Consider the following 27723-nt stretch of genomic DNA (forward strand, 5'->3'; position numbering starts at 1 on the left):
CTACCAGAAACCTTGGGGGTGGGGCACCCGGGCTAGCCAGCTAGGTGGGGCGTGTTCCTGCTGGTTCTGTGAGTGTCCTGCTGTCCACACTGGGGGTGGAGAGGAGAAAGGTGCGTTCAGCCCTTTAGCTCTTGGAGAAGTCTCCTGAAGAAGCCTGCCCCTCCAGCAGCCATTCTGAGATTAGTAAGTAAATCTCCTTCACATATACCTAGGGCTCTGTTCGAACTGCTGCTTCTTTGCTGTATCTGAATGGGGTTTTCTGGTGCTTCTTAAAGGGTGGGGACACTGTTTCCTCTCTCTTTCAGCTCTCCCAGAGCTAAGGCTGCTGATTTTTTTTTTTTTAAGATTTTATTTATTTATTTGCCAGAGAGAGAGCGAGAGTATAAGAGAGCACAAGCAGGGGGAGCAGCAGGCCGAGGGAGAGGTAGAAGCAGACTGACTCCCCACTGAGCAGGGAGCCTGCTGTAGGACTCAGTCCGAGGACCCGGGGATTATGACCTGAGCCAAAGGCAGACCTCAACTGGCTGAGCCACCCAGGTGTCCCATGCCCACTGATTTTTAAAGGACCCAGAGTTAAGCCCTGATTATTATAAAAACTTGGAGAGTTAAGCCCCCCTGGTTTTAAAGTCAAATGTTATGGGTAGCGGTCTTCCCAGGGCAGGTCTCCGTGGCCTGGGATGGCATCTGATCCTCTTGCTTCTTTCTCTGTGCAAATGGTAGCCCTCCTGCTTGGGGTTAGTCCTGCTGGGGGTTTGGTTCCCAACCTGTCTCTGTCCCTCCTACCCTTCTTGTTGGGGCCTCTCTACAGTTCCCGGTGGAAAGTCTGTTCTGCCAGTCTTTGGGTTGGTTTCAGAGTTAGTTGCACCGATCTGGCTGTGACCTCAGCATGTCTCTGGGACGAGATGAGCTCAGGATCCTCCTACTCTGCTATCTTTACAGAAGTTGGCGTATGCCCATTTTTAAAGGTCTGTAATATGTATTGCCAACTTTCCCTTCCCCCAAAAGCTGTGCATAAGGTCTGTTTGTCACGCACCATTGCCAACAACAATTTTTATCATTCTTTAAATCTTTGCCCTAAAACAGGCCTGCAGTCATAGTATTTAATCGGTTCCTAGCACAGAGCAACCTCTCAGGTTATTACTTGTGAGTACATGGTGAGGTTTTATTTCAAATTTGTCATAGAGAAAACCATTCCTTAGAAAGCCAAATCAAAAATTCCTTCTTAGAAAAGACATTTTTTAAAAAGATTTTATTTATTTATTAGAGAGAGAGAGCAAGCGCACACAAGTGGGGGGGAAGGGGCAGATGGAGAAACAGACTTCCTATCGAGTGCTGAGCCCAACATGAGGTTCAATCCCAGAAACCCGGGATCATGACCTGAGCCGAAGGCAGACACTTAACTGACTGGGGCACAGAGACATTTCATAGGTAACGACCAATAATCAAAAAGAATGTCTGGTTAAAGATTATTAGGATAGTTGCCAGTTGAGTTCAAGCCTTGAATGTCAAGTTTAAATGTCATTGACCTCCCCCATGACTGACAGTCAGCTGGGTATAGGAGCCAAATGCCCAAGAATAAGCACTTACCTGATTAAATTCTATTAGAAAACAACAGGTCAGCTCCACTGAGGTTTGGGTTAGCTTTCTTTTTTTCTAGTGTAATGTTTCATTTTTCATGATGCTGGTAGTTTATATTTATTTTTTAGGTAACTTACTTGTTTGCTTCCACACCGCCAGTAAGTCTGAAAGAACTTTTCTTCAAGTCACCCAAGGATGTGCCCTAGCATGGTGACTTCTGACTGTTAGACAATTTTGTACCACCTTCAAGATTCTTGTCAAACTACATGTTGTCTTTACTCTTTCTCCTAGAATATTGTTCTTGAAATTGGCTTATTTAAGACCTAAATTAATTTACTTTTTTTATTTTTAAGATTTTATTTATTTGGGGGGGTTGGTATGCAGAGGGAGAGGGACAAGCATACTCCTTGCTGAGCAGAGGCCTGACACAGGGTTTGATCATGGGGCTCAGTCCCAGGACCCCAGGTCATGACCTGTCCTGAACTTAGACACTCAACTGACTGAGCCACCCAGGCACCGTATGACCTAAAGGAATTTACTTTTCTTTTTTTTTTAATATTTTTTAAGAGTTTATTTATGGGGGCCCCTGCTGGTGTCCTGCTCAGTGGGAAGCCTGCCTCTCCCTCTCTCACTCCCCCTGCTTGTTGGGTTCCCTTTCTTGCTGTCTCTCTCTCTGTCAAATAAAGAAATAAAATCTTTGAAAAATTTTTTAAAAATTAAAAGAATAAGAATTTATTTATTTGAGAAAGAGAGAGTGCATGTGTGCATGAGCAGGGGGAGGGGCAGAGGGAGAGGGAGAAGCTGACTCCCTGCTGAGCTGGTGGGGCTCCATCCGAGGACCCTGGGATCATGACCTGATCATGACCTGAGCCGAAGGCAGATGCTTAACCAACTGAGCCACCCACTGCCGAAATAAATTTACTTTTAAATTAAACTTTACATCATCACCTCAAATAAAAAACTAGTTTCTTTTACCATAAATATAAAGTCACCATAAAATAAATACAATAAAAATAAAGTGTTAGTGGGTTGTCTAGAGGGAGATCTCTGCCAAAGGCTCTGTGCCTGGGGCTGCTCTATCTTCCTTGCAAAGGGAAATATGCAAGTATCAGAGCAGGTGTTAGATATACTGGCAGTAAACCTGAATTTCTCCTGGTGTAAGCAGAATGACTGAAACACATTCGAAAAGGCAATTACTTTCCCACCCCCCCACCAAGTGAATCTGTGTTTTCTTTTTTTTTTTTTTTTTTAAAGATTTTATTTATTTATCGGGGGGGGGGGGAGAGCGAGCACAGGCAGACAGAATCTGTGTTTTCTAATGGTGACCACAGACCACAGGCGGCCTGGCTGTCACACCTGAGCACACACGCGAGTTACCTGGGGTCTTGTTAAAACCCAGACGGCTGATGCACTAAGTCTGGGCTTCGGCCAGAAACGTACACTTCTTTCTTCTTCTTTTTTTTTAAGATTTTATTTATTTATTTGACAGAGAGAGAGATCACAAGGAGGTGGAGAGGCAGGCAGAGAGAGAGAGAGAGAGAGAGAGGAGGAAGCAGGCTCCCTGCTGAGCAGAGAGCCTATTGCAGGGCTTGATTCCAAGACCCTGGGATCATGACCTGAGCCGAGGGAGAGGCTTTAACCCACTGAAGCCACCCAGGCGCCCCAGAAAGGTACATTTCTAAAAGTTCCCAAGTCATGGAGCTGCTACTGGTCTGGGGAAGCACTTCGGGGGCCACTGCTCTCATCCCGCCATCTCTCATTTTAGGAGACAGTGGACTGGGGAAGCTGACAGGTACAAACCCAAAACCACTACAACCCCCAGACAGGTGCTCACATACTTCCTACAGTTGATGGCAGTTTTTCCCCCAAAGAGCAACAAGCCCAGGGGCCCGGTACTAGCCCCCCTACAAGCAGTGTTATAATCTCTAGAACTTCTCAGATCTCTCTGAGGAAACCTGAATTACAGTTTGGGCAGAAAGGGAGTATCCGCACCGGTGTGTAACAACTCCCCTACCCCACCACTGTACCAGTCAGTGAGTAGGTGAGAGGTCAAGTTACTTCCTGGGGAAAACCCATCCATACAACTTCTCCAAGAGCTTAATTCCAGGAGATAAGGGAGTGGTGATGTCAGAGAGGCAGAGGGGACCTGAGCCACGGGGAATGTGAATTTTATTCTGACAACAGGAAGTCATGGGAGCATTGAAGCAGGAGAAGGCAAGGAGGGTTCTTGGTGGTCTCAGCTAAAGGAGCTGCTCTCCCCACCTGACCACAGGCCCCCCAGTTCGTTTCCTCCATGCCCTTCACCACAACATGAGCTTACTTGGCCTGTTTGTCAGTTTGGTTGCCTGTTGTCCACCTTCCTTGAGAACTTCCTTGCTTTGTTCACTCCTTTGTGCCCTGCAGAGCAGATGACACATAGCAAGTGCTGGGTAAACATTTATGGAACAAAGGAAAGAACGGGCAAATGCCATTCAGTTTGCTCGAGGTACAGCATCCAGGGAATGCGAAGTAAATGAGATACGGTCCTGGGTCTTCAGATTCACAGTGTTTTTGAATAACTTATCTCCCAAAAGTTGGCTGTCACAATTGAATGATTTGTAGAAGAGAAAATAAAATTCATAAAGCAATGTGAGGAAAATACTCTTCACTCATTTCAAGGACATGCTACTAGCAAAATAAAATGCAATAAAATTTTACATCTTTAAAAATGCCTGCATGAAGAATATCCAGTTCTGGTGAGGGTACAAATAATTTCATAAGCTTACAAAGGCTATATTCCCTTCAAAAGGACATTCAGCAACAGATAGTAAGAGCTATAAAAAATGGTTTTGCAGGGGGCACCTGGGTGGCTCAGCCGGTTAAGCATCTGCCTTCAGCTCAGGTCATGATCCCGGAGTCGCGGGATGGAGTCCCTCAGCGGGCTCCCCATTCAGCGGGGAGTCTGCTTCCCCCTCTGGCTTCTCATGCTCTTTCTCTCACTCTCTCTCCAAAAAATAAATAAAATCTTTTTTTTTTAAGATTTTATTTATTTATTTGACAGACAGAGATCACAAGTAGGCAGAGAGGCAGGCAGAGAGAGAGAGGAGAAAGCAGGCTCCCTGCCGAGCAGAGAGCCCAATGCAGGGCTCAATCCCAGGACTCTGGGATCATGACCTGAGCCGAAGGCAGAGGCTTTAGCCCACTGAGCCACCCAGGTGCCCCAATAATATCTTTTTTAAAATGTGTTTTTTTGACTGAGAAATAACTGAGAAATTCACTTCTGAGACTTTATCCTAAGGAAACACTTTCAGATGAATGCAGAATTATATGTACATACTATTAATACACAAAACAACAGGGATGAATCTCAGAATAATTATGCTGAGTAAAAGAAGCCAGACCAAAAAATAAAAATCCCCAAACCCAGTACATCTGTATGATTCCATTTCTATAAAATTCTAGAAAATGCAAATTAATCTATAGTGACAGGAAGCAGATTAGTGGTTACCTCAAACTGGGGTTGTATGGAAGGACAGGCACAAAGCTTTTGGGGATTATGAGAACATCTGGTATGTTGACTGTGATCATCATTTCGTAGGTATATGCCCATATCACAAATTTAACAATTACATAAATTATTATATATAAATTGTACATATGTACATTGTAGATAAATTATACATAAATTGTAAAAGAAAAGACTGATATACACAGTAATATGGATGAATTTTGAAATCATTGTACCAAGGAGGAGCTTCAGACATAGGCTAGTACATACCCTATTACTCCATTTATACACATTTTTAGAAAAAGCAAACTAATCGCTAGTGACAAAAAGCAGTCAGTCATTGCCTGGGGTTGGGGGTGGAGGGAGGAATGGGCTGCACAGGGGCAAGAGGAAACTTTTGGGTGTGAGAGAAATGTTCTGTATCATGATTATAATGGTGGTTTCACATATATACACATCTATCAAAACTCACTGAATTTTACATGTTAAAGGGATCCGTTTATTGATGTAAGTTAGGCCTAACTCAGTAAAGCAAATTTAAAAAGAGAAAAGGTGAAAAAGAGGCTTTGATTTAACTTCTGGGGCCAGGATCCTTCAAGCTGAGAGTAACAGCACAGTTTTCCTTGTTTGGGAAAAATATTTAAATGAGCCTCTTGGCTATATAAGAGTAAACCCAAAATCCTACTCCTGAACAGAGACTTTTGGGACCACAAGGAAGCAATCCTCTGTAATAATATAAAAAAAAAAAATGGTCTTCACTAAGGTGAGAGGTAAAACTCTGGCTAATATTTCCAAGGGGTGACTGGATTCACCCTCTGGCAGGCCTGGGCCCTGGGAGAGCTGTGGTTCTGAGCTGTAGGGAGGGAGGCCTGGATTCAGAAGGCTCCTCTCAGAGTGACAGGCCTGGTTCCCAGAAGGTGGCAAGAAGTCAGGGGTTCAGGGACAAGAGGTGAGTCGAGGAGCTGGGAGCAGACGGCCAGCCAGAGAACAACCAAGGAGTGAAAACATGTAGTCATCTGTTTTAAGTTTTTCCTTTTTGCACCGAATTTCCCCCTCCTGGAGTGGTCACCCCCAAGCCTTCAGTAAAGTTAGGCTAAATGCTACAGTTGGAGATCGAGTGTGTTTGAGGGCATGAATGGGGGGGGGCCTTGTCTAGGTAAAGTGCTATGTGGAGAGCCATGGAAACCTGGAGACAGGATTACAAAGTTGCTCAAAGTGGCCTTCAGGGAGGCCGACCAAAAGCTAGGCCACAGTGTGGGGAAACCATGGTAGAGCCCCCCAGGGATTCTTGAAGCTGCAGTGGGAGGAAACTGCATCTCCACGTTCAAATGGCAGGGAGTGGCCCACAGATGCTCCCATGGGGTGTTCAAAGGAATGGTGGCCTCCTAACAGGTGGTCGCCCGGGGACAGTTGGGGTATAGAGATTAACTGCTCCCCCACCCCACACCACCTCCCAAGGATATTTAGGCTGTTTTGAACTATTTTGGACTATAATAATTTGGATAGAATATTTTGAACAGAAAACTGTTCTCTAAGGCCAGGCCCACTTCTTTTATCTCAAAAGCTCAGAAGAGACTTATGGTATGGGACCAAACCCCAACAAGTAATTGCCTCTGGCTCACTGACGTCAGTTAATGACTGGACTTTGTACCCAAAAGCGGGTTAAAAACTAAAGACGGTGGAGGGGAAGTCATTTCCTCCTTGGATAGCCCAGCAAGAACGTCTAAAATGAGAGCCCTTGCTCACCTCACTCTTCTCAGCCTCCTTTTTGCAACCTCAGGTAAGAAAAATTTTACAGTTTTTTTAAATGATTGCTATTTTTACATTTTGTAAAAATGATTTTATTGATTTATTTGAGAGAGAACTGGCGCAAGCACAGGAAGTGGGGAGGGGCAGAGGGAGAGGGAGAAGCAGACTCCCAAGCAGGGACCATCCCAGCCCTCCCCCCCACCCCCAGGCAGGACCCTGGGATCAAGACCCTGGAATCATGACTTGAGCCAAACAGATGCTTAACCTACGGACCCACCCAGGTGCCCAACATATTTACTATTTTTTTTTAAAATATTTTATTTATTTATTTATTTGACAGAGAGAAATCACAAGTAGGCAGAGAGGCAGGCAGAGAGAGAGAGAGAGAGGAGGAAGCAGGCTCCCCGCTGAGCAGAGAGCCCGATGCGGGACTCGATCCCAGGACCCTGAGATCATGACCTGAGCCGAAGGCAGCGGCTTAACCCACTGAGCCACTCAGGCGCCCCCATATTTACTATTTTTTTCTTTTAATCGCATTTGCTGTCTTAGAGCTAGAACCAACAGGCCTACTGTACCAGTTCGGTGGCCCAGCAGGCTATTTTCTGACTCTGCTCAAAGACATAGGGTGTTTAAGTCTGAGGTGAAGGAAGACAGAGCAGAAGTCAAGGGGCCTCTGGACTATGCGGTATGGGGTGCGGCAAGTCAGAGATTTGTCCTCCAGAGTTCCTCAGGTCAGACAAGCACAAATGAGTAGATTCAAAAGGTCTGGTGCCTGGTAGCCTTTCCTTTGGCCCCTACAGGGTCTGGTTTAATTTCTGGTTCTAGCTAGCATCAACAGTCCTCTGATCCCTTCTCCATGGGAATTAAGGCTTACCTCTGGGCAAATCCCTAAACCCCTCTGGATAGTGGGGGGCTCTTCTGTCAAATGCGGATACTTGTATCGATTTCACAGTTACTATCTGGCATAGGGTACGCCCTTGTTAGAAGGAAAGAAGCAGAAATCGGTCAAGATGAGTTCGTTTCTTGCTGCTAGAAGACCCATTGTTTATCTCTTTAACCTTCAGTGATTATTTGAGCAGACCCTGTTGAAGGTGAAGACCCAGATTCTGTCGGGGTGGGCGGGGTGGGGGGTGTTGCTCACAGACCCAGGGGCCATCAGCAAGTTTTTTGTTTTTAAATATGACGGTTTAGGAATTGCTTCCTCACTAAAACTTTTTTTGTTTTGTTTTCTCACTAAAGCATTTAATAATTTTTTTTAACTGGTTGTCAATGTCAGAGTTCTTTGAGACAATGAAGGGTTCCAGAAGACTAATCACTGGACCACTAAGAGTTTACTTTTCCATGTGTTCAGGGATTCCTAAGAGTTGAAAAAAGGCAATTCTGATGATCACTGTAGACTTTAGGGCAAAGATCATCTTTACTCATCCTACTCTTTAAAAAAATTAATGTGTCTAAAATTATTAATGGTTAAACATCACTAGAAAGCAAATTTGGGAAGAAAGTTTAATACACACTTAATGAAGTATTTTTATTTCATCATTTCTTTTTTAAGATTTTATTTTTTTGTTTGGCAGACAGAGATCACAAGTCTGCAGAGAGGTGGGGGTGGGGGAAGGAAGCAGGATCCCTGTTGAGCAGAGAGCTGGACACGGGGCTTGATCCCAGGACCCTGAGATCATGACCTGAGCCAAATGCAGAGGCTTTAACCCACTGAGCCACCCAGGCTCCCCTCATCATTCTTTTAAACACGCTCCCTTTCCAACCCTCCCTAAAATGCTTTATAAATGGGAAATGAGGACAATTGCCTCAAAAGGAGGCCACTTTTGGGTAGTAACAGCACCCCCTGCTGGCGCTTTCAGTTGTCCTCACAGAGGACTACTCAGGAGTGTTAAAAAGCCAGATTCATAGTTCAGCAACTGCAGGAAGAAAAGATGTAACTTCCTGGTATTCATCTTCATACATATTTTTTGTAACAGATTTCAATAACATTTTTTCCAGTTTTGTCTGTTTAATTTTTTACTTTATTTATTATGGGGATCTGTGTGTGTGTTCGAAGCAGTCCTGTATTTTCCTGTTTGTTTTTTTTCTAAGATTTTATTTATTTGTCAGAAAGAGAGAGAGAGCACAAAGAGGGGGGTGGCAGGCAGAGGGAGAAGCAGGCTCCCCGCTGAGCAAGAGACCCGATGCAGGACTCAATTCCAGGACGCTGGGATCATGACCTGAGCCAAAGGCAGATGCTTAATGACTTAGCCACCCTGCTGTCCCATGTATTTTCATTTTTAATGTAGTCACCTATATTTGTTTATCAGAAGATCATGATTGGGTACTCATAATATGAAATAGTAGCAACTGCCAGTATATATTGAGTGTTCTGCCTTCTGAAACTTGGTATCTCTATTCCCCAAGCTGTCCAGTCAAAGACACTTCAACCCACTTCAGGTGTGAGTTCACCTACCACCACACCAACTCCATCTGCTTCTTCAATAATTCCACCTACTAGTCCCGCAGAAACGCCATCTACTTCTTCCACAAAATCTCCGTCATCTACTACCACTCCTACAGAAGGGTCATCTAATTCTTCCACAAAATCTCCATCATCTACTACCACTCATGCAGAAGGGTCATCTGCTGATCCCACAAAATCTCCATCACATACTACCGCTCCCACCCCACGAACTCTATCCACTTCCACGGTTCCTGTATCAAGTCCAGTTCCAGACTCCACAGTCACACCTACAGAAAATAACACAAACACAACTGCTGCAACAACACCTACAGCTGCCACTAACACCAGCCCCCCTGGAAGCGGCAATTTGGGCTCAACTGCTCCTTCTCCAACAAGTAATGGATCAACCATCACCCCAGGCACACAGAATAATTCTTCAGAGACTGTTGCTCCAGTGACTTCTGGCAACATCACTTTGTCCATAATCAGCACGCCAAACTCCGGTCCCACAGGTAAGAGCGATTCCTTCTCTTAGAGACTGCTTACTTGTGGAGCCAGGACATTGTGGAGGACAGTAGGTAAGTGTGTTCTGCAGGCAGAGAGAAGTGGGTATAAAAACACCCAAGGTTTCCCTGACCATGAACCCCTGGAATTAAAAACTGGAGTCACAAAGGCTAGTAGTGATGGCAGAGACCCTAAAAGCTAAGCCACAGTTTCATTCTGCTCTCCTTTCCTTCCCACTTGCTGCTTGAAACTAGATGTGGAATGTTTTTATGAATGTGGACATTATGCAAGCTACTTCTCCAGGAGATTTTTTAGAAATAGTTTCAGCTTCTCTGAGAAGGCCAGATCCCGACAAGCACTGCCTTGCCAGCCACACTTGTCTAGCTACCTGATCTATCCAAGGAAGGAGTCTGTTCTTCCCTGACTCCTCAATAGTATTAGTGAAAAGTGGGACATTACGATGGTGGACGATCACAGTCTGGAATTTGAGTTAATTCATGCAATTGGAGCCTGAGGAATAAAATGCCAAACAACAGCAGTGCTCAGACAACTCTAGACATGAATTGGGGCCATTGTCCAAAGGACAGATGTTTTGGGACTACTAAGAGATGGCAGTCTGACCTCAAGCCAGAATTATTGAAACTACTTGCCTCATTTACCAAAGTTTGGTCTAGAATAGGGGTCAGCCAACTTTATCAGTAAAAGCAAACTAGTAAATATTTTAGGTTTTGTGGGCCACAATAGGATTTCTATTGGGACTACTCCCCTCTGCCATTGTAACACAAAAGTGGTCACGGTCAACATACAGAAGAATGAGCCTGGCGGTATACCAGTAAAACGCTATTTACAAAAACTGAAGACTAGGCAGATTTGGCCCATGAGTCATAGTTTGCCAACCCCTGGTCTAAAATAATTCTCAGGGGTGCCTGGGTGGCTCACTGGGTTAAAGCCTCTGCCTTTGGCTCAGGTCATGATGTCAGGGTCCTGGGATCGAGCCCCGTATCGGGCTCTCTGCTCAGCGGGGAGCCTGCTTCCTCCTCTCTCTCTGTCTGCCTCTCTGCCTACTTGTTATCTCTGTCTGTCAAATAAATAAATAAAATATTTAAAAAAATAAATAAAATAATCCTCAGATCTAGGCTGGAAGGGTCTACATGAAATCTGTCATTCTCAGGGAAACTGAGGCCCAGGGAGGGCAGCAACTTGCCCAAGGTCAAAGAGCGAGCCGATATCTCCCTACAATGACTACTTTTGCTTTCCCCAGTGTTCTTTGACAGATCTGAGAGATGGATGATGAAGCAAGTGGAGCTAGAGCCTGTACAGGGCACCTGGTTCCCAGCCTGCTTTCATGTTTGAAGGGCCCACTCTGAAGGCTAGGCCACCTGGGGCACAGCTCCACTGGAGTCAGGAAAGGGAGCTCTTCGAAGCCATTCCTGCTTACCAGGACATTCTCCTGGAGTAGGGCAGCCGCCTTGTGTCCTGGCCCAACCACTAGCTCACTGTGGGGAGGGGAGCAAATTCCTCTCTTGGCTTCAGCTTCCCAAGCCATAATAAGGTGTGACTGAACTAAATAGCCACCAAAATCCCTTCCAGCTGTACCATCCTGTGCCCTTATTCCTGGCATGGAATACCAGCGGACAGGTCTGTCCTTTACTGCTGAAAAGAAGCCATACCAGGAGTTATTTGTCTGGTGAATCCTGAGCGGAGTTGACTCCATTTCTTCCCTGGGATTGTCCAAAGCATCCTTGCTTACTTAAGGCTGAGCCTTTTTAAAAAACCTTTTATTTTACTTAAAATGTTAACTCGTGCCTTGTTAGAGGGGTGGTGGCCCTACTGTTTTTTATGAGATACTAAGTGCTCAACACTTGCTTTGTTCCAGGAAGGCTTTTCTTTTCTTTTAACTCTTTTAAAAGAATTATTTTTTTTATTTTTTTATAAAGATTTTTATTTATTTATTTGGCAGAGAGAAATCACAAGTAAGCAAAGAGGCAGGCAGAGAGAGGAGGAAGCAGGCTCCCCGCGGAGCAGAGAGCCCGATGCGGGGCTCAATCTCAGGACTCTGGGATCATGACCTGAGCCGAAGGCAGAGGCTTTAACCCACTGAGCCACCCAGGTGCCCCTAAAAGAATTATTTTAATAGACTTTATTTTTTAGAGCAGTTGTAGATTCACAACAAAATGGAGAGGAAGGTACAGAGCTCTCCCATATATTTCCTGCTTCCACACGTGCATAGCCTTCCTCATTATCAGCACCCCTCCCCAGAGGGTACATTTGTGACAACAGGTGAACATTCACTGACACAGCAGCGTCATCCAAGGTCTGTAAGGTCTGTAGGCTATGCTAGGGCTCCCTGTTGCTGCTGCACATTCTGTGGGTTTGGACGAATGTATAATGTATAATGACCTGTTTCCAGCGTGCAGTTATCATAGAGCAGTTTCACCACCCTGCCAATTGACTGTGCTCTGCTTACTCATCCCCAAACCAGCCCCTGGCAACCAGTGATCTTTCCACTATTGCCATTTTGGGTATAGGTGTCCATGGTTTTGCCTCTTCCAGAAAGTCATGTAGTTGGACTCATGTGTTAGTCTTTCCAGGTTGGCTCATTTCACTCAGTACTATGCACTTAAGATTCTTACATACCTTTTCATGCTCGATGGCTCATTTCTTTTTAACTCTGAATAACATCCCACTGTCTGAATGTACCACAGTTTTACCCATATCACCTACGGCATAACATTTCGGTTGCTTTCAAGTTTGGGCGATTACGAATAAAGTGGTCATAAATACTCCTATGCAGGTTTTTGAGTGGACATGTTTTCAAGTCCTTTGGGTAAATACCAAGGAGTACACTTGCTGGGTCCTATGCTATGAGTATGTGTAGCTTTGTAAGAAACTGTCAGACTGTTTTCCAAGGTGGCTGTACCATTTTGCTTTCCCACCAGTGTGAGAGTTCCTGTTACTCTGTATCTTCATCAGCACTATTTTGTTTTTGATTTCTTAAAAAAAAAAAGTGCATTAGACCCACAGTTAGGGAAGGAAAGAAGCTTAAACAGTGCAGAAGTATATGCAGTAAGCTCCAGATCTCCCTCCTTTCCTAAACCCCTAGGACACAGACCCCTGCTCCCTTCCCCAGAGGCAACTTTTGTGGCCGGTTTCTCTTATCTTTCTCCAGAGGAATGTGTGCAAATATAAGCATACATACTTAATATGTTTGTGCGTATCCTTTTTTATCACAAACGAGAAGATGCTCTACACGTTGTACCTAATATGTAGTTTTTTTTTTAATCAACGATTTTTATTGTAGGTTCGTAAGAACATTAACACTTCTTATCAGTCACTCAAACTTTTCTCAAATCAAAGCTCAGAATCATTTCATTTGACAGAGATGGAGAAAATGGCCAGCCAAGTCAACCATCTTCCTCCGACTTAACTCTACTCCCCGTTCCTACCACTTCTCCAGAGAGAGGAAAGATGTTGTGCCCTACCTGGTCTGAGAGCACCAGCCAGTGGTGTAGAAACCTTTGCAGTAATTCCCAGCATCCATTCAAGTCATCCACTCAGAAAGCCAGGGGTGGGATGTGCCCTCATCACTTCCTCTGAGAATTTTCACTGACTTAATTTGCAAAGTCCCCTTACCATCCCTTTCCTCTCTTCGTGTGTCTGTATGCCTTGTATGCTAACCCAAAGAGAGTACCCCATTTCTTTTTGGGAGCTTCCTACCTGTCTTACCCTGTAAGACGGTTATGCATATTTCCCTAGAAAATAGGATTCTTTCTTTCAAATGGTACGAGGAAGCTCTGTTAGTGTTAGAGGCCAGAGATGCTAAAGATGGAATCAGGAGACTGTTGTCTCTCTGAGCAGACTCTTGCCCACCCACCTCTGTCTTTATTGTTGACAAGCACCTGGCTCCAGAATTTCCACAAAAAACTACCTACAGGCATCCGCTCTTCTAAAGGTGTACCATGGATTAACACAACCAAAGAACTGAACATGAAGATTTTTAGGTCTGTTTCTAGGTGTAATCTGTTGTCATTCTGTGGATTTGTAACCTCTTTTTCCTCTCTCTCAGTTCCCATCAATTCCTGCCAAGGAGCTTCCTGTCAAGATGGTTCTTCATGTGTTAGCCTCAACAATACCCATTTTTGCCTGTGCTCATTGGGATATTACTATAAATCTTCCACCTGCAGAAAAGGTGAGTTATAAGGGATGAACCCTGCAGAGCTGCATTTCAGACCTAAAGTGGAGTAGAAAATGCAAAATAATGTAAAAAAAAAAAGAGCCTCCAGAGTAGTAGTAGAGGATAATTTATGGGCAACAGAGGCTCCTGCTTTTATCTCGGTGGAAACTAGAGGGACCACAAGGATTAGAGATAGTCCAAAAGCCAAACAGGTGTTCCTATTTCAGCACTAATAATCTCATTTCTGGGATCCACTCTAAGTAAATGACCCCAAAGATAGGTTTGTGCATAGATGTTGGCTGCAAACATTTTTTTTTCCTTTTAAATAATCAATAGCATGAAAACCGAAAAATGACTATCAATGAAGATAACACTTTTTTCATAGAGTATTATACAGTCTCTGAAAGCAATAGTTACGAAAAAAAAATAATAGTGATGGGAAAGGCGCCCAGCTGGCTCAGTTGGTAGAACCTGTGGTTCTTGATCTCAGGGTCATGTGTTCAAGCCCCACATTGGGCCCATGTGGAGCCTACTCGAATGAATGAATGAACGAATAGACAGGCAGTTATGAAGACTAGGTAATTTTGGAAAAATGCTTTTTATGTAACAATAGTTAAAGAAGACTCATGGAATGATGACAATGTAAACTAACGCATGGAAAAAAAGCTGCGAGAATAATACCAAAATCAAAATGGTTGTGTTGGGTTGGGTGAGATTTGGGGTCACATTTTTCATCTTTCTAGACGTCCCATAATATCATCAATGTTTGAAATTTTTAAGAATAATCTGTGTTTTAAACAAAATGTAAATGGACCCTCTTTACAGTAAATATCATAAAAAGATTCTGCTTAAATTTTAGGAAAGTTATTCCCTGGAACTATTACAGTGAGAGTATCAGGAACATCTGGTTTGGAAGATGGAAATTCTATGGCCTATCAAGAATTACATTTTCAAATTACTGATTTTGTAAGTATTTTCCAACCCTTTTCTCTGTATAAGTGTTCTTCATTTTAACACTTTCTTGCAGCACATAGGACTGGTGTTCAGGTAGTACCACTGGTGTAGCTGTCCCAGTTGCTGAAACAGTGAAAGGCACACTTACTGGTTGGTCAATTGCAGCTGTTCTGAACCCCCTGGTGCCTGGTTGCCCAGGTCCTCCTCTGGGACCCTTGGCCCTCCCCATGATCTGCACCTACGTGGGTAATACCCGGCATGGCAGAGGGCCTTTAGAAGATTTCTCCAGCCATGCCATACCCGTTGATAGAGAAGCTATTAGAATTTTTTTTTTTTTTGAATAGCCATACCCAGCATGGAGCACTTCATGGGGCTTGAACTCATGACCCTGAGATGAAGACCTGAGCTGAAATCAAGAGTTGGACGCTTATTCAACTTAACCACCCAGGTGTCCCTACAATATTTTTAAACGGACACATCAAAATAATTATGTTTTAAAATAAAACTATTTTTATAGAATTGGAGAGAGGAAAAAAAACTGAAGGTCTTTTTCCTTTCTACAATCAAATTTACATACATTTCTATACCAATCTGGCTTTTTTTTTTTTAATGTTTGTTAAAGGAACTCTGTTTGAATTAATATCTGTCACTTTTCTCCACTGTTAAGAATCTCAAAATGAACAATAGCGTCATTTCATTTTGATTACTGTGAGTGAATGTGTCTGCATGAAAAGGAATGGAAATCTCCATTCTGGAGCCACAGATGTTAGATCTGAAGGAGCTTTTACAGGACCTTCAGCCAATGTTTCCGAAGGTTCATCTTTAAAGGGAAAAAACAGTAGCCTGTAAATATGTCTTAGAACCCTAAGTGGAGAAACTCTTATAAAAACTAAAGAAGACATTGAAGACCATATCTTTCAATTCAGAATTATTTCACTACAAAAGAGTTTTATAAGCAGAATTGGTAGAACATAAAATATCATTGTCCAGATGATTTCTGGACACGTTTCCCCCCCTCTTTGTGGTTATTAATATATCTCTTTGCCTTCCTCCACAGTTTAAAAGCACATTTGCCAATTCTGATTACGAACAGACTGTGATCGATAAAGTAAGGTAAGTTTGCTATGGGATATTTGGGAGGCCGGTGTATGTTTGCCTAACTTCGGGTCTTCTCTCGAGTTCTCTGAGGCCCTTCAGTGGCAAATCATAAGAAGAGGTGGTCAGTCTGAGCACTGGAGAGGGCTGTGCTTCCAGTGTCACACTGACCCTGGCCTGGATGGGCTGGTGGTAGCTTGGGGCAGCAAGATGCTGCCTGTGATTGTCTCCTTAGCAACCTGTACACATGGCCCAGGGTCTTCCTCGGACCAGTTGGTTTGGTTTCATTCCTTGGCTAAAACCACACCTGGTCAACCCCTAGAATGTGCATTCCAGAGGGCAGGGAAGAGAAGGAATGGCTCACAGTCGTCTCTTTTCTCATGGGATGGGAAGTAAGGGAGACAAGAATATCCAGTCACAACCTAGCTACTGAGGGGCCAGCAGTGAGCTCTTTCTGCAGGAATAACAAGCAATTACTGAGCATATCCATAGGCAATGACCAGTGCTGGATGCCACCTGGGGACCTAGAGAGTCAGAGAGTCTCACGAAGTTAGTGATTCCATCATGGCCTTCTCTGAAGCATATCAATACACGTGCACTACAGGCTGGGGAAAGAAGGTTCTAAGGTGAATGGAGTTGTACAGAAAAGGCAGCCCTAACGTAGTTACATTTTAGGGCTCTCCTAATCTGTCTTGATGAGCTTTGTCAGATCCTTTGTGGAATAAGACACGGCATACCTGTTTGATACACACACATTCAGAGGAGACCTCCTATAAAGGTGGTGAGGTTGGAACTTGGCAGTGAACAAGGGGCCAATGCAGTTGGTAGCCAAGAGGCCAGTGAGCAGCCTGATGGGGGAGGCATGGGGCTCACATGGCGAGAGGAAGACACCAGTCAAGGCCCTGAAGCTGGATGTGGGTACGCGGCAGACACCTGCTGGAGTGCCGTGCATTATTTCTATCTGTGTCGCTTCTAGAATAGGGAACCCTACAAGTGTGATAGAGAGCTGGTCCCATGGGGTCATGGTGGGGAGGTTCCCTGATACTGTTGCATACATTTCCTTTTTAAAGGACTTACTGAAAGGGAGCCAGGAGCGTTCAGAGGCAACCTTCTACATAAGAGAGGGTTTCAGAGATGCATCAGCTCGGGTACCCCAGGGGATGTGCAGGGCCTTCTCTCACCTAGAAAGGCATTTCTTCAGCTCTGGTCCAGTGCCCTCTGCTCCCTGAGCTCTTTGTCTATGGCACCAATGTTGGAATCGGAAGGATCCTCAGAATTTCTCTCTCAAATCTCTCTTCAGAAAGAGGAGACAGGCTTGGGGAAGCTGTGACTAGTTTCATTACAAGCCTACTGCCCTGATCATTTATGCTATGTCATTTGTCATTAAATATGTGGTGGTTCCGTTGTTCCTTTCATTGTAATATCTTGCCCCCTAAATTGGAGCGTGCTCTAGTAGCTTCTTTGAATGAACTATGCATGGCATTTCTTTCCTATCCTCACTGCAAAATGATACCAGAGATTTCTGGTCATTTTCAACTGATAAAGAATGACTTGTATCAAATACCCTTTTCTCACTGCCCTGTATATTCCCTAGCCACCCCTAAATCCTATCATGAATGAATCGTTTTACTTTAGAATCTGAAGCCCATTTTGTTTCGGGAGACTTCCTTTGGTGATGACTGTTCCTAAACACAGAATTTGGTTCCGATTTTGGATTTTCTTGATTGTCCTGAAGAACTAACATAGCTGTAAACATTTTCTTTTTTTTAAGATTTTATTTATTTATTTGACAGAGAGATCACAAGTAGGCAGAGAAGCAGGCAGAGAGAGAGAGAGGGAAGCAGGCTCCCTGCTGAGCAGAGAGCCTGATGCGGTACTCGATCCCAGGACCCTGAGATCATGATCTGAGCCAAAGGCAGAGGCTTAACCCACTGAGCCACCCATGTGCCCCTGTAAACATTTTCTAAGTAGGTTGGCTATATTTCCAAGCTTCTGATGTTTATTCAAAAGTCAGAATGGAAAAAAAAGAAAACAGGAAAAATATATCATGAGTCTTAAAAATGCATAGCCACTGGTTGAAGAGGGAAGGAGTTTTTGAAAGTCTTTTTTTCCCCTCCCTCTCTCTCTCTCTCTCTCTCTTTTTTTTAAGATTTTATTTATTTATTTGATAGACAGAGATCACAAGTAGGCAGAGAGGCAGGCAGAGAGAGACGGAGAAGCAGGCTCCCTGTGGATCAGAGAGCCCAACGCAGGGCTCTATCCCAGGACCCTGAGATCATGACCTGAGCCAAAGGCAGAGGCTTAACCCACTGAGCCACTGAGGCGCCCCCCACCATCTCTTTTAGTGGTTGTATCACTCGATTCCTCTTAGATAGTGGAAGAATTAGAACTTGGCACGGCGGTTCTTAGGGCTCCAAACTGTAGTGTTCATGTCTTGCTCATCGCAGGCACTTGGTATCTGGGGCTCTGATGGTGTTCTGTACCCCTGCTCCCTACGCCCCACCCTCCCTGTTTCAGTGTATCACGAGTACCAGCTCAGCAGGAGACCTACTCTCGATTTTCTACAGAAGGGGGCAAGTTTCAGATGTTCTGTGTTCTACTTTTGGTTAGCTGCAGACTTCTAGCTCCTAAAAAGGATTGTCCATGAGTTTTCTCAGTATCCTTCAGCAGGACATCGTTTGGCTGGAGATTACTGCTGAGCACACATTGGAAGAAAGCCAGATCTCTGGGCCTATAAATCGCCATCTTCCTGCACCCTCAGGCCCACCGTATTCGGGCCCCAGTTATGGATATAGGAGAGTGGATCGGGACTAGAGCTGGGAGGGGTGGCTGGGTGGGTCAGTTGGTTGAGCATCTGCCTTTAGCCCAGGTCATGATCCTGGAGTCCTGGGATCAACCCCCACATTGGGTTCTCTGCTCAGCGGGGAGTCTGGTTCTCCCTCTGCCTCTGTGATCTCTCTCGATCTCACTCTCTCTCAAATAAATAAATAAAAATCTTTTTTAAAAGGAGGGTGGTAGTGCGGCTAGGTGGCTCAGATGGTTAAGTGTCTGCCTTCTGCTCAGGTCATGATCTCCAGTTCTGGGATCAAGCCCCATATCAGGCTTCCAGCTCAGTGGGGAGTCTACTCCCTCTCCCTATGCCTCTCCCCCTGCTTGTGTTCTCTCTCTCTCTTTCCCAAATGAATAAATAAAATCTTAAGAAAAAAAAAAAAAAGGACTAGAGCTGGGAGACTGAGGAGTCTGGGAGGTTTTGAAGACCAGTCTGTGGACCTTTTAGTTCAGTTCATCAAGTGATGGATTCCTTTCATTTTCAGCATCTCGTCTTCAGCAAGATCAGAGATGCGTGCTGGCGACAGTGCCATTGTGGCTGAGGTCTTAAACATCTTCGCAGAAACTACAAAAGAAAATGAGACGACTGTGTCGGCATCCATTACAAATGCAATTCAAAACGGCACGAGTGTTACGGGATACAGTGGTAAGCATTCAGTACTTTTCTTCGAAGTCCTTTTGGTGAACATTTCTATTCTCTGTGAGAAGCTGGGGGTGGGGGAGAAAAGCAGGAGACTTGAATCCACAGATGGGCCTGTTCCAGTTAACTAGTCATTCCTCCTCCCTCTCTTCCTTTGCTTGGTTCTATCCTTTCCAGCCGCCTCCCAAGCCAAGTCATCACACTGACCGGTTAGTTTGCTTCTCTCTTTGGAAGGTAGGAAGAAAGGAGAAACAAGAAGGCTTTATACCAAGGTGTAGCTTCCAGATGATCCCAGAAAGCCTTCCTTGCCCTGTGTCCCCTTCAGGCTGACTTGCCAGCCCCCAGCACAGCTGGAACAATTCACTTTTGCTGTGTTACAAAGCACCCCTAAGCTTAGTGGCCTGAAAAAAACCACCATTTATTTATTGCCTTGCCGTAATTCCCCTCCCTTTTGTCTTGCTGACCATATTTTCAAATTGTCTCTGCCTCTCAGCTCGAAGTCTGTGTGATTATTATGGTTGTGAACCAGAGCAAGACGACTGTAGCAATAATTTGCTGTGTAAATGCAAGCAGGGGATGGAAAGACCTAATGCCCAGGTCCCTGTGTGTGTGGGTGAGTGTTCCACTTGCTTGTAAGTGTTCTTTGCAACCCATGTGTTCTCTTCTTTTGCATTTGCAAAATATGAGCTTTACTGCTCATGTTTCCATGTGCATTCCAGCGTCTGAGGGGTGTGGAGATGGGCTTTAGACACACGGACCTGGTGAGGCAGCTCATATGCCTCTTACAAGGACTGTTTGGGTACGCAGCCAGGGAACACCTCGCTTTACCCAGGAAAAACAGTATTAAAAAATCATGTTCTGTGGCATAGCACTTTGGGGGTCAAAGGGGTTGTTTCTGAAAATAACTCAGAAATTTTCTTTTGAAGCTTCTGCTGTCAGGTGTCCCGACACTTGCAATTCAGACCACAATAAGCAATGCTTAGTGAACAAGAACACTGGGAAGCCTGAATGCGTGTGCCTGCCAGGCTACAAAGAAAGTGATGGCGGGATCTGTCAAGAGTAAGAGAAGTCACTCCTTTCTCATCTTCCCACAACAAGAGCTAGCCACAAGGGATGGAATGTATAGCATATGCATGGGTTGGAGTGCTGCCTACGTTGGTAGGTGTAAGAGCACCATCCTGTAATCGTTATCGGCATTGACAGTTCTAGAACATTCTCTGTGTGCAGGAACCGTGCTAGGTAATATGCGTCACACAGCAACACTGTCAGGAACAAATTCATTTCCCATTTGCCAGAGAGCAAAGTGAAGCTCAGAGAATGTCAGTAACAAGCCCCAGCTTCCAGGGCAGCAGTTGAGTGGCAGAGCCAGGTGGCCTTGCCCCTGAGGGGACTCATGATGCTCTGTGCCTCTGGGCTTCAGCTTAGTTTGAATTGCTGGATCTCCCTGAAGCTAAGAGGATGGAGGGTTCTGTCAGTAGGAAATGGGACCACTTGGAACTGTGTCCCCTTTTCTGCCTTCCAGAGCTCCATGGAAGGTGCTCACCTGGAGGAGTGGGAGGACAAGGAAAGGAAGTGGAAGAGGAGAAGGAGAAGGGGGAGCAGGTAGAATGAAAGGCAGATGGAAAGGAAGACATGGCAGTTGGGTGGGAACTCTGATGTGTTCCCCACAGAGACTCTACACCGTGGTTTCCATTCTTGTATCTTAGGTGTGCGTTTGGTTACAGTGGAGTTCACTGTGAAGACCGTGAGTATAAAAGTTTTGCTTTGTTATTAAGCTTCTGAGAAATAGGAAACACATTCAGAATTCTGCCCAGGATTTAAAGTCTCTGGTTCCCTTCAAAAAGAGCTTAAAAATCTGCCTACATTCTCTGTTCTGCATCATGCCAGCCCATGCCTGCCTTGCGGTCATAGGCAGCAGCCCCTCCGTTAAAGCAGGTGGCGGAACCCGGCCCAAGAGGTGGGCTCTTGACTTGGCCAGACCAGAGGAGGGCGTCCTGTCATTCTATCCATTTTCTCTTACTAGCAAGGATAAAAGACAAGTATATTCCAAAACTGTTTGTGGTCGTAGGAGAGCAGGACTAAAAACCCCTTAAATACTCAAGTCTTTTTGTCCCCAAGCCGTTTACTAGCTTGTGATATGTTGTTGCCAGTTCAGTTGCTTTTAAGTTGATTTTAATAACATTTCACTTCATGTATCAAAAATATTTTTCAACATGTCATCGTTGTAAGAGTTACATGACAATTTTTTTTTTTCTTTTATACCTTGTGTTTGAAATCTGCCATGTGCTCAGGCCACCTCATAGCCACATTTGCCGTGCTCGATAGTGTGAGAGAATACAGGTAGCCATGAGCCCTCCCCCCACTAATTCTTGCAAGCCTCTGTTAGTGACAAAATGTAGCTCTAGCCTCGTTTGTCCTGCTTATCAGCAAGATGAGACTCGTGGGCAGCCAGAGGCAGCAGAGCTTAGGAAGAGATGCATCCCTCTGTTGAGATCTCATCTCCACAGAGCCCAGGAAGGCCCTGCCCCCAGACCGCGGCTGCCTCTGTGTCTGTGGTCTTCTTTGATGTGACAAGGCAGCCTCTTTGATTGGGTTCTAAGAACACAGTAGTGGGGGGTGGCGCTAAAGGAGATGAGCCACCCCTCCCCCAGCCTGCCCCCCAAGCTGGCCCTGGTGGGGGTGGGAACTGCTGGGAGCACAGGGATCTGTGCAGTACCCAATGGGGGTTGTTTGTGGGAGGCTGTGCCTACTCTTTGCTTTTCCTTTTCAGAATTTCAGCTGATCCTCACTGTGGTGGGCAGCATTGGTGGTGCCCTCATTCTCTGCCTGATAATCGCACTGATTGTCTTATCAAGGTACGGAGGGGCGCGTCCCTTTCCCTAGGGCACATCACCACCAGCATCAAGCTTAGTCTTGCTGGGGCAAAAGAAGGGAGATAAGGCGAAACCTCTCTAATACTGTTGGCTCTCTCTCTTACCTTCATTTGCTTTGGCTTATGGAATCCATACGTGATTACTGAAGAGAACAGAAAAATGTGTAAAGGAGCACGATTAAAAAATCACTCAGAACTTAACTACCCTGAGACAACTAATATTTTGGCATATATCTTTCCAGATTTTTTCTTTTCAAATTATTTTTTTCCTTTTTTTTTTTTTTAAGATTTTATTTATTTGACAGAGGGAGACACAGTGAGAGAGGGGACACAAGCAGGGGGAGTGTGAGAGGGAGAAGCAGGCTCCCCGCTGAGCAGGGAGCCCAATGTGGGGCTCGATCCCAGGACCCTGGGATCATGACCTGAGCTGAAGGCAGATACTTAATGACAGAGCCACCCAGGCTCCCCTCAAATGGTATTACAGACATAATTTTGTGTCCTTTGTGTGGGTTTTGTTTGTTTGTTTTTAGAGAGAGACAAGCATGTGCCCGGGGTGGGAGGGAAGACGGAAGAATACCAAGAGCGTGGAGCTTGACTCAGGGCTCAGTCTCAGAACCCTGAGATCATTACCTGAGCTGAAACCCAAGAGTCAGACATTTAACCAACTAAGCCACTCAGGTGCTCCATCCTTTGTGTTAAAAAGAATACATTGTTGAACAGCTTAACAAGGTCTATTTTTACTTAATTTTATAATGTGACCTAACAACCATTTTCTGATGGCCCTGAAACTCTCCATTAGTAGTTTTCAGCCCCACTCATGTTGTCAAGGATCATTCGTCAAGGCCCTGGGCCCAGTACCCTGTGGCAGGGGCCCGACCTGGGCTTCAGCTGAGCCCCATGCCTTGTTCTCTCTGCAAAGCCATTTTGCAGGTGCCTTAAGTGCTCTTCCGAAGAACTTGAATAGTCCTTTCATTTATTCAACAAATATTTAGATAAATTTCCCTGCATTAACTGGGAGAAAGAACACTGTTATCTCTATTCCATTCGAAATGTGCCAAGTGGGGATGCACTTTGGTAAAAACAAGCTGCTTGTGGGTGACACTTCGCTCATATCTTATATTTTGGCAAAAGAGGTATTTTTGTACGATAATGTGAGAGGATAAATAGATTTTGTTTCTTTTTTATTAGTCGAGTTTGATATTAACTCTTCCCCACAGCCTTTATTACAAGGACGCAAAGCTGTGAACCGGAAGTGTGACCTTCCCTTTTCTAGGAAGATGGCCAGAACATTCTGTTGTGGAGCAAGGCTGTCTCCTCCTTTCGTAGGAGGATTGCCTATCTGTCTTGGGTCTCCAGCATCCTCAGGGGCTGTGTGTGGAACCTTGTGACCCCACGACGGCTATGTTTCTCAGCTCCTGCTTCCTGCTGCAGAGCGAGGCTGGCTCCTAGTTCAGCCTCAGGTTCATGGTTCCTGGGAGCACATCAAGAATTATTAATTGCTTGCCCATTCCAGAGGGAATGAAGCGTCTCTCCTCCTCTCCTTTCCTTGGTTAGACAGGAGTGCTCCCAAAGGGCAGGAATTCTTCCATAAGCTGGGCTGGCTCCTGGGTTCACAGGGTGAGTGGGTCCTCCCTTATGACATTTCCGGTAGGAGACAGTCATCCTGGGAGTGCCCTGTGGACATTAACATTATTAGCAAAATTTGCATGAGACCAACCAAACTGGATGGCAGTGTTGGATCAGTGTTAATATTCTGGTGTTAATGTTTACAGAGAGCTTTTGAGGAGACTGTCCTAAAACTTAGGGAATGTACAGTGAACAAAGTAGTGAAGCATTATGGATAGTGGGGTGTCAGGTATAAACGCTTATTCTTAATGCTGTAGAAATGGTAACAGTTGGGGAATCTGGGTGGGGGCCCACGGAAGCTCTGTATAATTTTTGGTGTGTACCTTATATGTAAATTTGAGATTATTTCAAAATTTGAAAAAATTTTTTTAAAAAGAATACTAACATTTGCTTCAAGGAACTTTCTGCTATTGTCAAATCCTAATTCTTGTCACCCTTTATAGCTCAAAGAACAAAAACAAGAATATTGAAGAAGAGAATTTGATTGAGAACGACTTTCAAAATCTGAGACTGCAGCAGACGACGACAGGCTTCAGCAATCCCGGAGCAAATGGGAGCATCTTCCCTAAAGTCAGAGCAAGTGTCCCTGGTCAGCCACAGAATCCCTATGTGCACCAGAGAAGCTTGCCTCGCCCTGACTACTAGGTGAGTCAGTGGGCTGGAGAGGGAGTGGAATGCCCAGGGCAGAGCAGGGACAGGGACCAGGCCATTGTATCTTCACGTCCTGGCCACAGGTTTTTTTGTTTGTTTGTTTGTTTTTGCTTTCTGATCAAAAGGGAAAGATCAGAGAATGCCCCTCCTCTTGTTTTTGTTTTCGTGTCTTTTTTTTTTTTTCACTCCCTCTTATTGTTAAGTGTCCACCACTCGGTCCCTAACACTGACCATCTATGTGACTTGTAGACACATCACTTAATTTCTCTGACCTTCTATGTCCTCAGCTATAAAAAAAAGAAAAACAATTTAGATGCCCTTAAGGTCCCTTTACTTTATAAACTTTTCCAGATAGGACTCCAGTCATTGTGATGACAATTTCCAAGCTGTTTGAGGATCTAGGACCCAGGTCAGGGAAGAACTGTTGGATGTAAACAGGGTTCTGTCCCTCCTTCTAGCCTGCCCATGTCAAGGCAGATCTCTCCTTTCCTCCCCCCAGACCTCAAGGCATAACCCAGTCAGTTTCTACAGAGATAAGGCAAGTGGGGCTGGTGCTATTTTATTTCCCTTGAGAGGACTTTCAAGGAGCATAGCTTGTGTTCATTAGATTTGTATTGGATAATTGTCCTGGCCTTGCTTACTGTGGTCTGAGTGAATCTTTAAGAAGCAACTTTGATGGGGAAGGGAGCCAAGGGAACTGAGCTAGAAGGAGGGAAGTTGTGGGGGGAGAGAAAAAGGGACCAGAGAAGAGAGAGGTTAAAAGAAGAGCAGCAAGGGGAGAAATTACTTCCTAAAGAAGTAAGAACAGGGGAGGGAGGGAGAGACGGAGGGGTGGAGGAACGCCTAACTTCCAGAAGAGTCGAAAAATAAAGAGGGTGGAGTAGGTGAAGGCAGCTGGGGTGCGGCAGAGCAGCTGAGGAAGGGGGCAGGGGCTCCACGTTCTCTGTGCACATTTCTCTTCTGCAGACTTCCCTGGGCGAGCACACCGCCCGCTGAGGCTCTCAAGTCACTATGACCGTTCTGGGAAAACCTGCCTTGTTTCTGTTTTGAAATTCCATTATTTATTTTTTTAAGATTTTTATTTATTTACTTGACAGACAGAGATCACAAGCAGGCAGAGAGGCAGGCAGAGAAAGAGGAGGAAGCAGGCTCCCCGCTGAGCAGAGAGCCCGATGTGGGGCTCCATCCCAGGACCCTGAGATCATGACCTGAGCTGAAGGCAGAGGCTTTAACCCACTGAGCCACCCAGGTGCCCCCCCATGATTTATTTTGCACGTGAAGTTTTCTTTAGTTGTAGAAGTCATTAGTTTCATGTTGGTACAAGGGGTTGACTCACATGAGGTGTGCCATGTTGGGCCAGACACGTGGTCTAGTCCTCAACAGCCAAGAGCCCGAGTTCTGTGGGAGAGCCTGCTGGCTCCACCCAAGGGGAACCTTAACCGGCAGACTCCTTACAAACCTCCCTTCCTCCTTATGGAGGAGCCTTCACATCGAGCATCCTCTCTAAAGAGAACGCCTTAGAGGCAAAAATAGGCATGGGATTTAGAGCATGGGTTTGACGCCTTGCCTCTTCTGTTAACTTGCATCAGCTATGTGATCTTGGATAAGTTATTTACTTCTCTGGGTTTGTTTTCTCATCTGGGACATGGACATAAGGATTTTTATCTCATAGGATAAAAATCAGATAAGCTACTATGGACAGAGAACCTAGAACAGTGACTGTTCTCATTTAAAAAATAGTATTCAAACAGTGTTACTTGAAGTAATGGTACGAGTGTGTTAATCTGCTCTTTCTCAGATAGATCTGTTGTAGTACTTCTTTTCTAAGAGTTTGTTTTGTTTCTTTCCCCATCTTTGTCTTTCTCTCTTTTTGTCTAGAAGGGTAACAAATGGGGACCCTCCGTGGCCCTCAACCTAGTGTCTGAGCTTTTGTTTTGAGTGTTTAAAAGACTAACGGAGAAGCAAGCAGCCATGAAGTTCTGGCCTTCGGAATTCCTCTGCCACCCAGCACCCAGCCTCTCTGGATGGAAGTTGTGACTGTTTGCAACGGATGCAGCTTGTTCGCTACGTACCTATCAAATTGAATGCACATAGATGCTGTTAGCACTTGTAAGACAGATGATTTTGTCCAATCAGTACAATGGTTAGGTTTTTGGTTGTTTTTTTTTTTTTTTCCTGGTGGGGCAACAATAACCATTTCCAATCTAGAGGAAAGCCCCCAGGATTGTTGACTCCCAGGAGAATGTGACTTTGAGTTGATCACCTGCAGATCTGTGACCTGATTCTGAGCGACTCTTAGGCATCAGCTATGGAGGTCCCTGGGTGTGGGAAGAAATACCATCTTTTAAGGTTCTCAGGCTCATTCTCTACTAAGTTAAATAGGATGCTACTTCTGTCCCTCCAGTGTAGGCATTTCATCACCCTTGCCCTGCCGGGAACCTATGACCTGGCCTCACACCAAGGACACAGAAGAAAAGACACATTTCTCAGCCTGCCCAGGAGGGCAGGATCATTTTGATGTTAATTAGAAGGCCAGGACTAGAACTGCCCACCATGGAGTACATTCTAGAGTTTCTGAAATGCCAGGAACTGGTAGAGGTGGAGGAGGAAAAAACAAAAATAAAAACCATAGCCAGGAGTAGGAGGAACAGAGGCAGAAGGAAGCTGGGCTGGCAGGATGAGTACAGGACAGTGCACGTGGGGTCCACCTTGGTCCTCAGATCCCCCTCCTTGATGAGCGAACAGACATTTCCTCCGATTCATGTCCTGACTACAACTTGGAGCCTAAGGAAGTGTGAAGAGAACACGCCAGGAGCGAGAGCTGGAAGACACTTTGAAACTGCAGATTCTATTTGGCTGATGGGGAAAGAGGGAGCTTCTGCTCAGGATCCGGATGTCCGGCCTTGGGACACAGACTCCAGAGCTCCTTCACGGAGGCCTCAGCCTCCTCTGTGGCCACCAGCGTGCACACAGCTACAGCCAGCACGTGCTTTCTTTAATGTTAATAGTGTCCTTGTTTGTATCTAATGTCTGGTCCCCTTACAAATTATTTTTATTTGTTATTATTATTTGTTCTTACTATTAACTGTAAGAGGTAATGAATAAAGTGTCTTTGGTA

At 45.0% G+C, this 27723-nt stretch overlaps 1 protein-coding gene across 2 annotated transcripts; it reads left to right on the forward strand.

Moving 5' to 3' along the window:
* Positions 1-15: 15 nt before the first annotated feature.
* On the forward strand, positions 16-27723 carry MUC13 (mucin 13, cell surface associated). Of its 2 annotated transcripts, none has more exons than XM_044252149.1 (13): positions 16-183; positions 6630-6845; positions 9221-9772; positions 13831-13953; positions 14798-14904; positions 15950-16005; positions 19302-19462; positions 19950-20069; positions 20383-20515; positions 21163-21200; positions 22227-22311; positions 24398-24599; positions 26484-27723. In XM_044252149.1, the coding sequence occupies exons 2-12, from the start codon at positions 6794-6796 to the stop codon at positions 24597-24599; spliced, it is 1629 nt and encodes a 542-aa protein (XP_044108084.1). In that variant the 5' UTR covers positions 16-183; positions 6630-6793; the 3' UTR covers positions 26484-27723. The 2 variants fall into 2 exon arrangements, with proteins under 2 accessions (XP_044108084.1, XP_044108085.1); XM_044252150.1 differs by having other exon boundaries at positions 26487-27723.

This window comes from Neovison vison, chromosome 6, assembly GCF_020171115.1.
Source record: "Neovison vison isolate M4711 chromosome 6, ASM_NN_V1, whole genome shotgun sequence".
Taxonomy (NCBI): Eukaryota; Metazoa; Chordata; class Mammalia; order Carnivora; family Mustelidae; genus Neogale; species Neogale vison.

Excerpts from the sequence above, each read along its gene's own strand:
- MUC13 (XM_044252149.1), top strand. The coding sequence starts at position 6,794 with ATGAGAGCCCTTGCTCACCTCACTCTTCTCAGCCTCCTTTTTGCAACC. Across the intron at positions 6,846-9,220 it reads CCTCCTTTTTGCAACCTCAG|CTGTCCAGTCAAAGACACTT; the intron begins GTAAGAAAAATT and ends CTATTCCCCAAG. Across the intron at positions 22,312-24,397 it reads GCACTGATTGTCTTATCAAG|CTCAAAGAACAAAAACAAGA; the intron begins GTACGGAGGGGC and ends CACCCTTTATAG.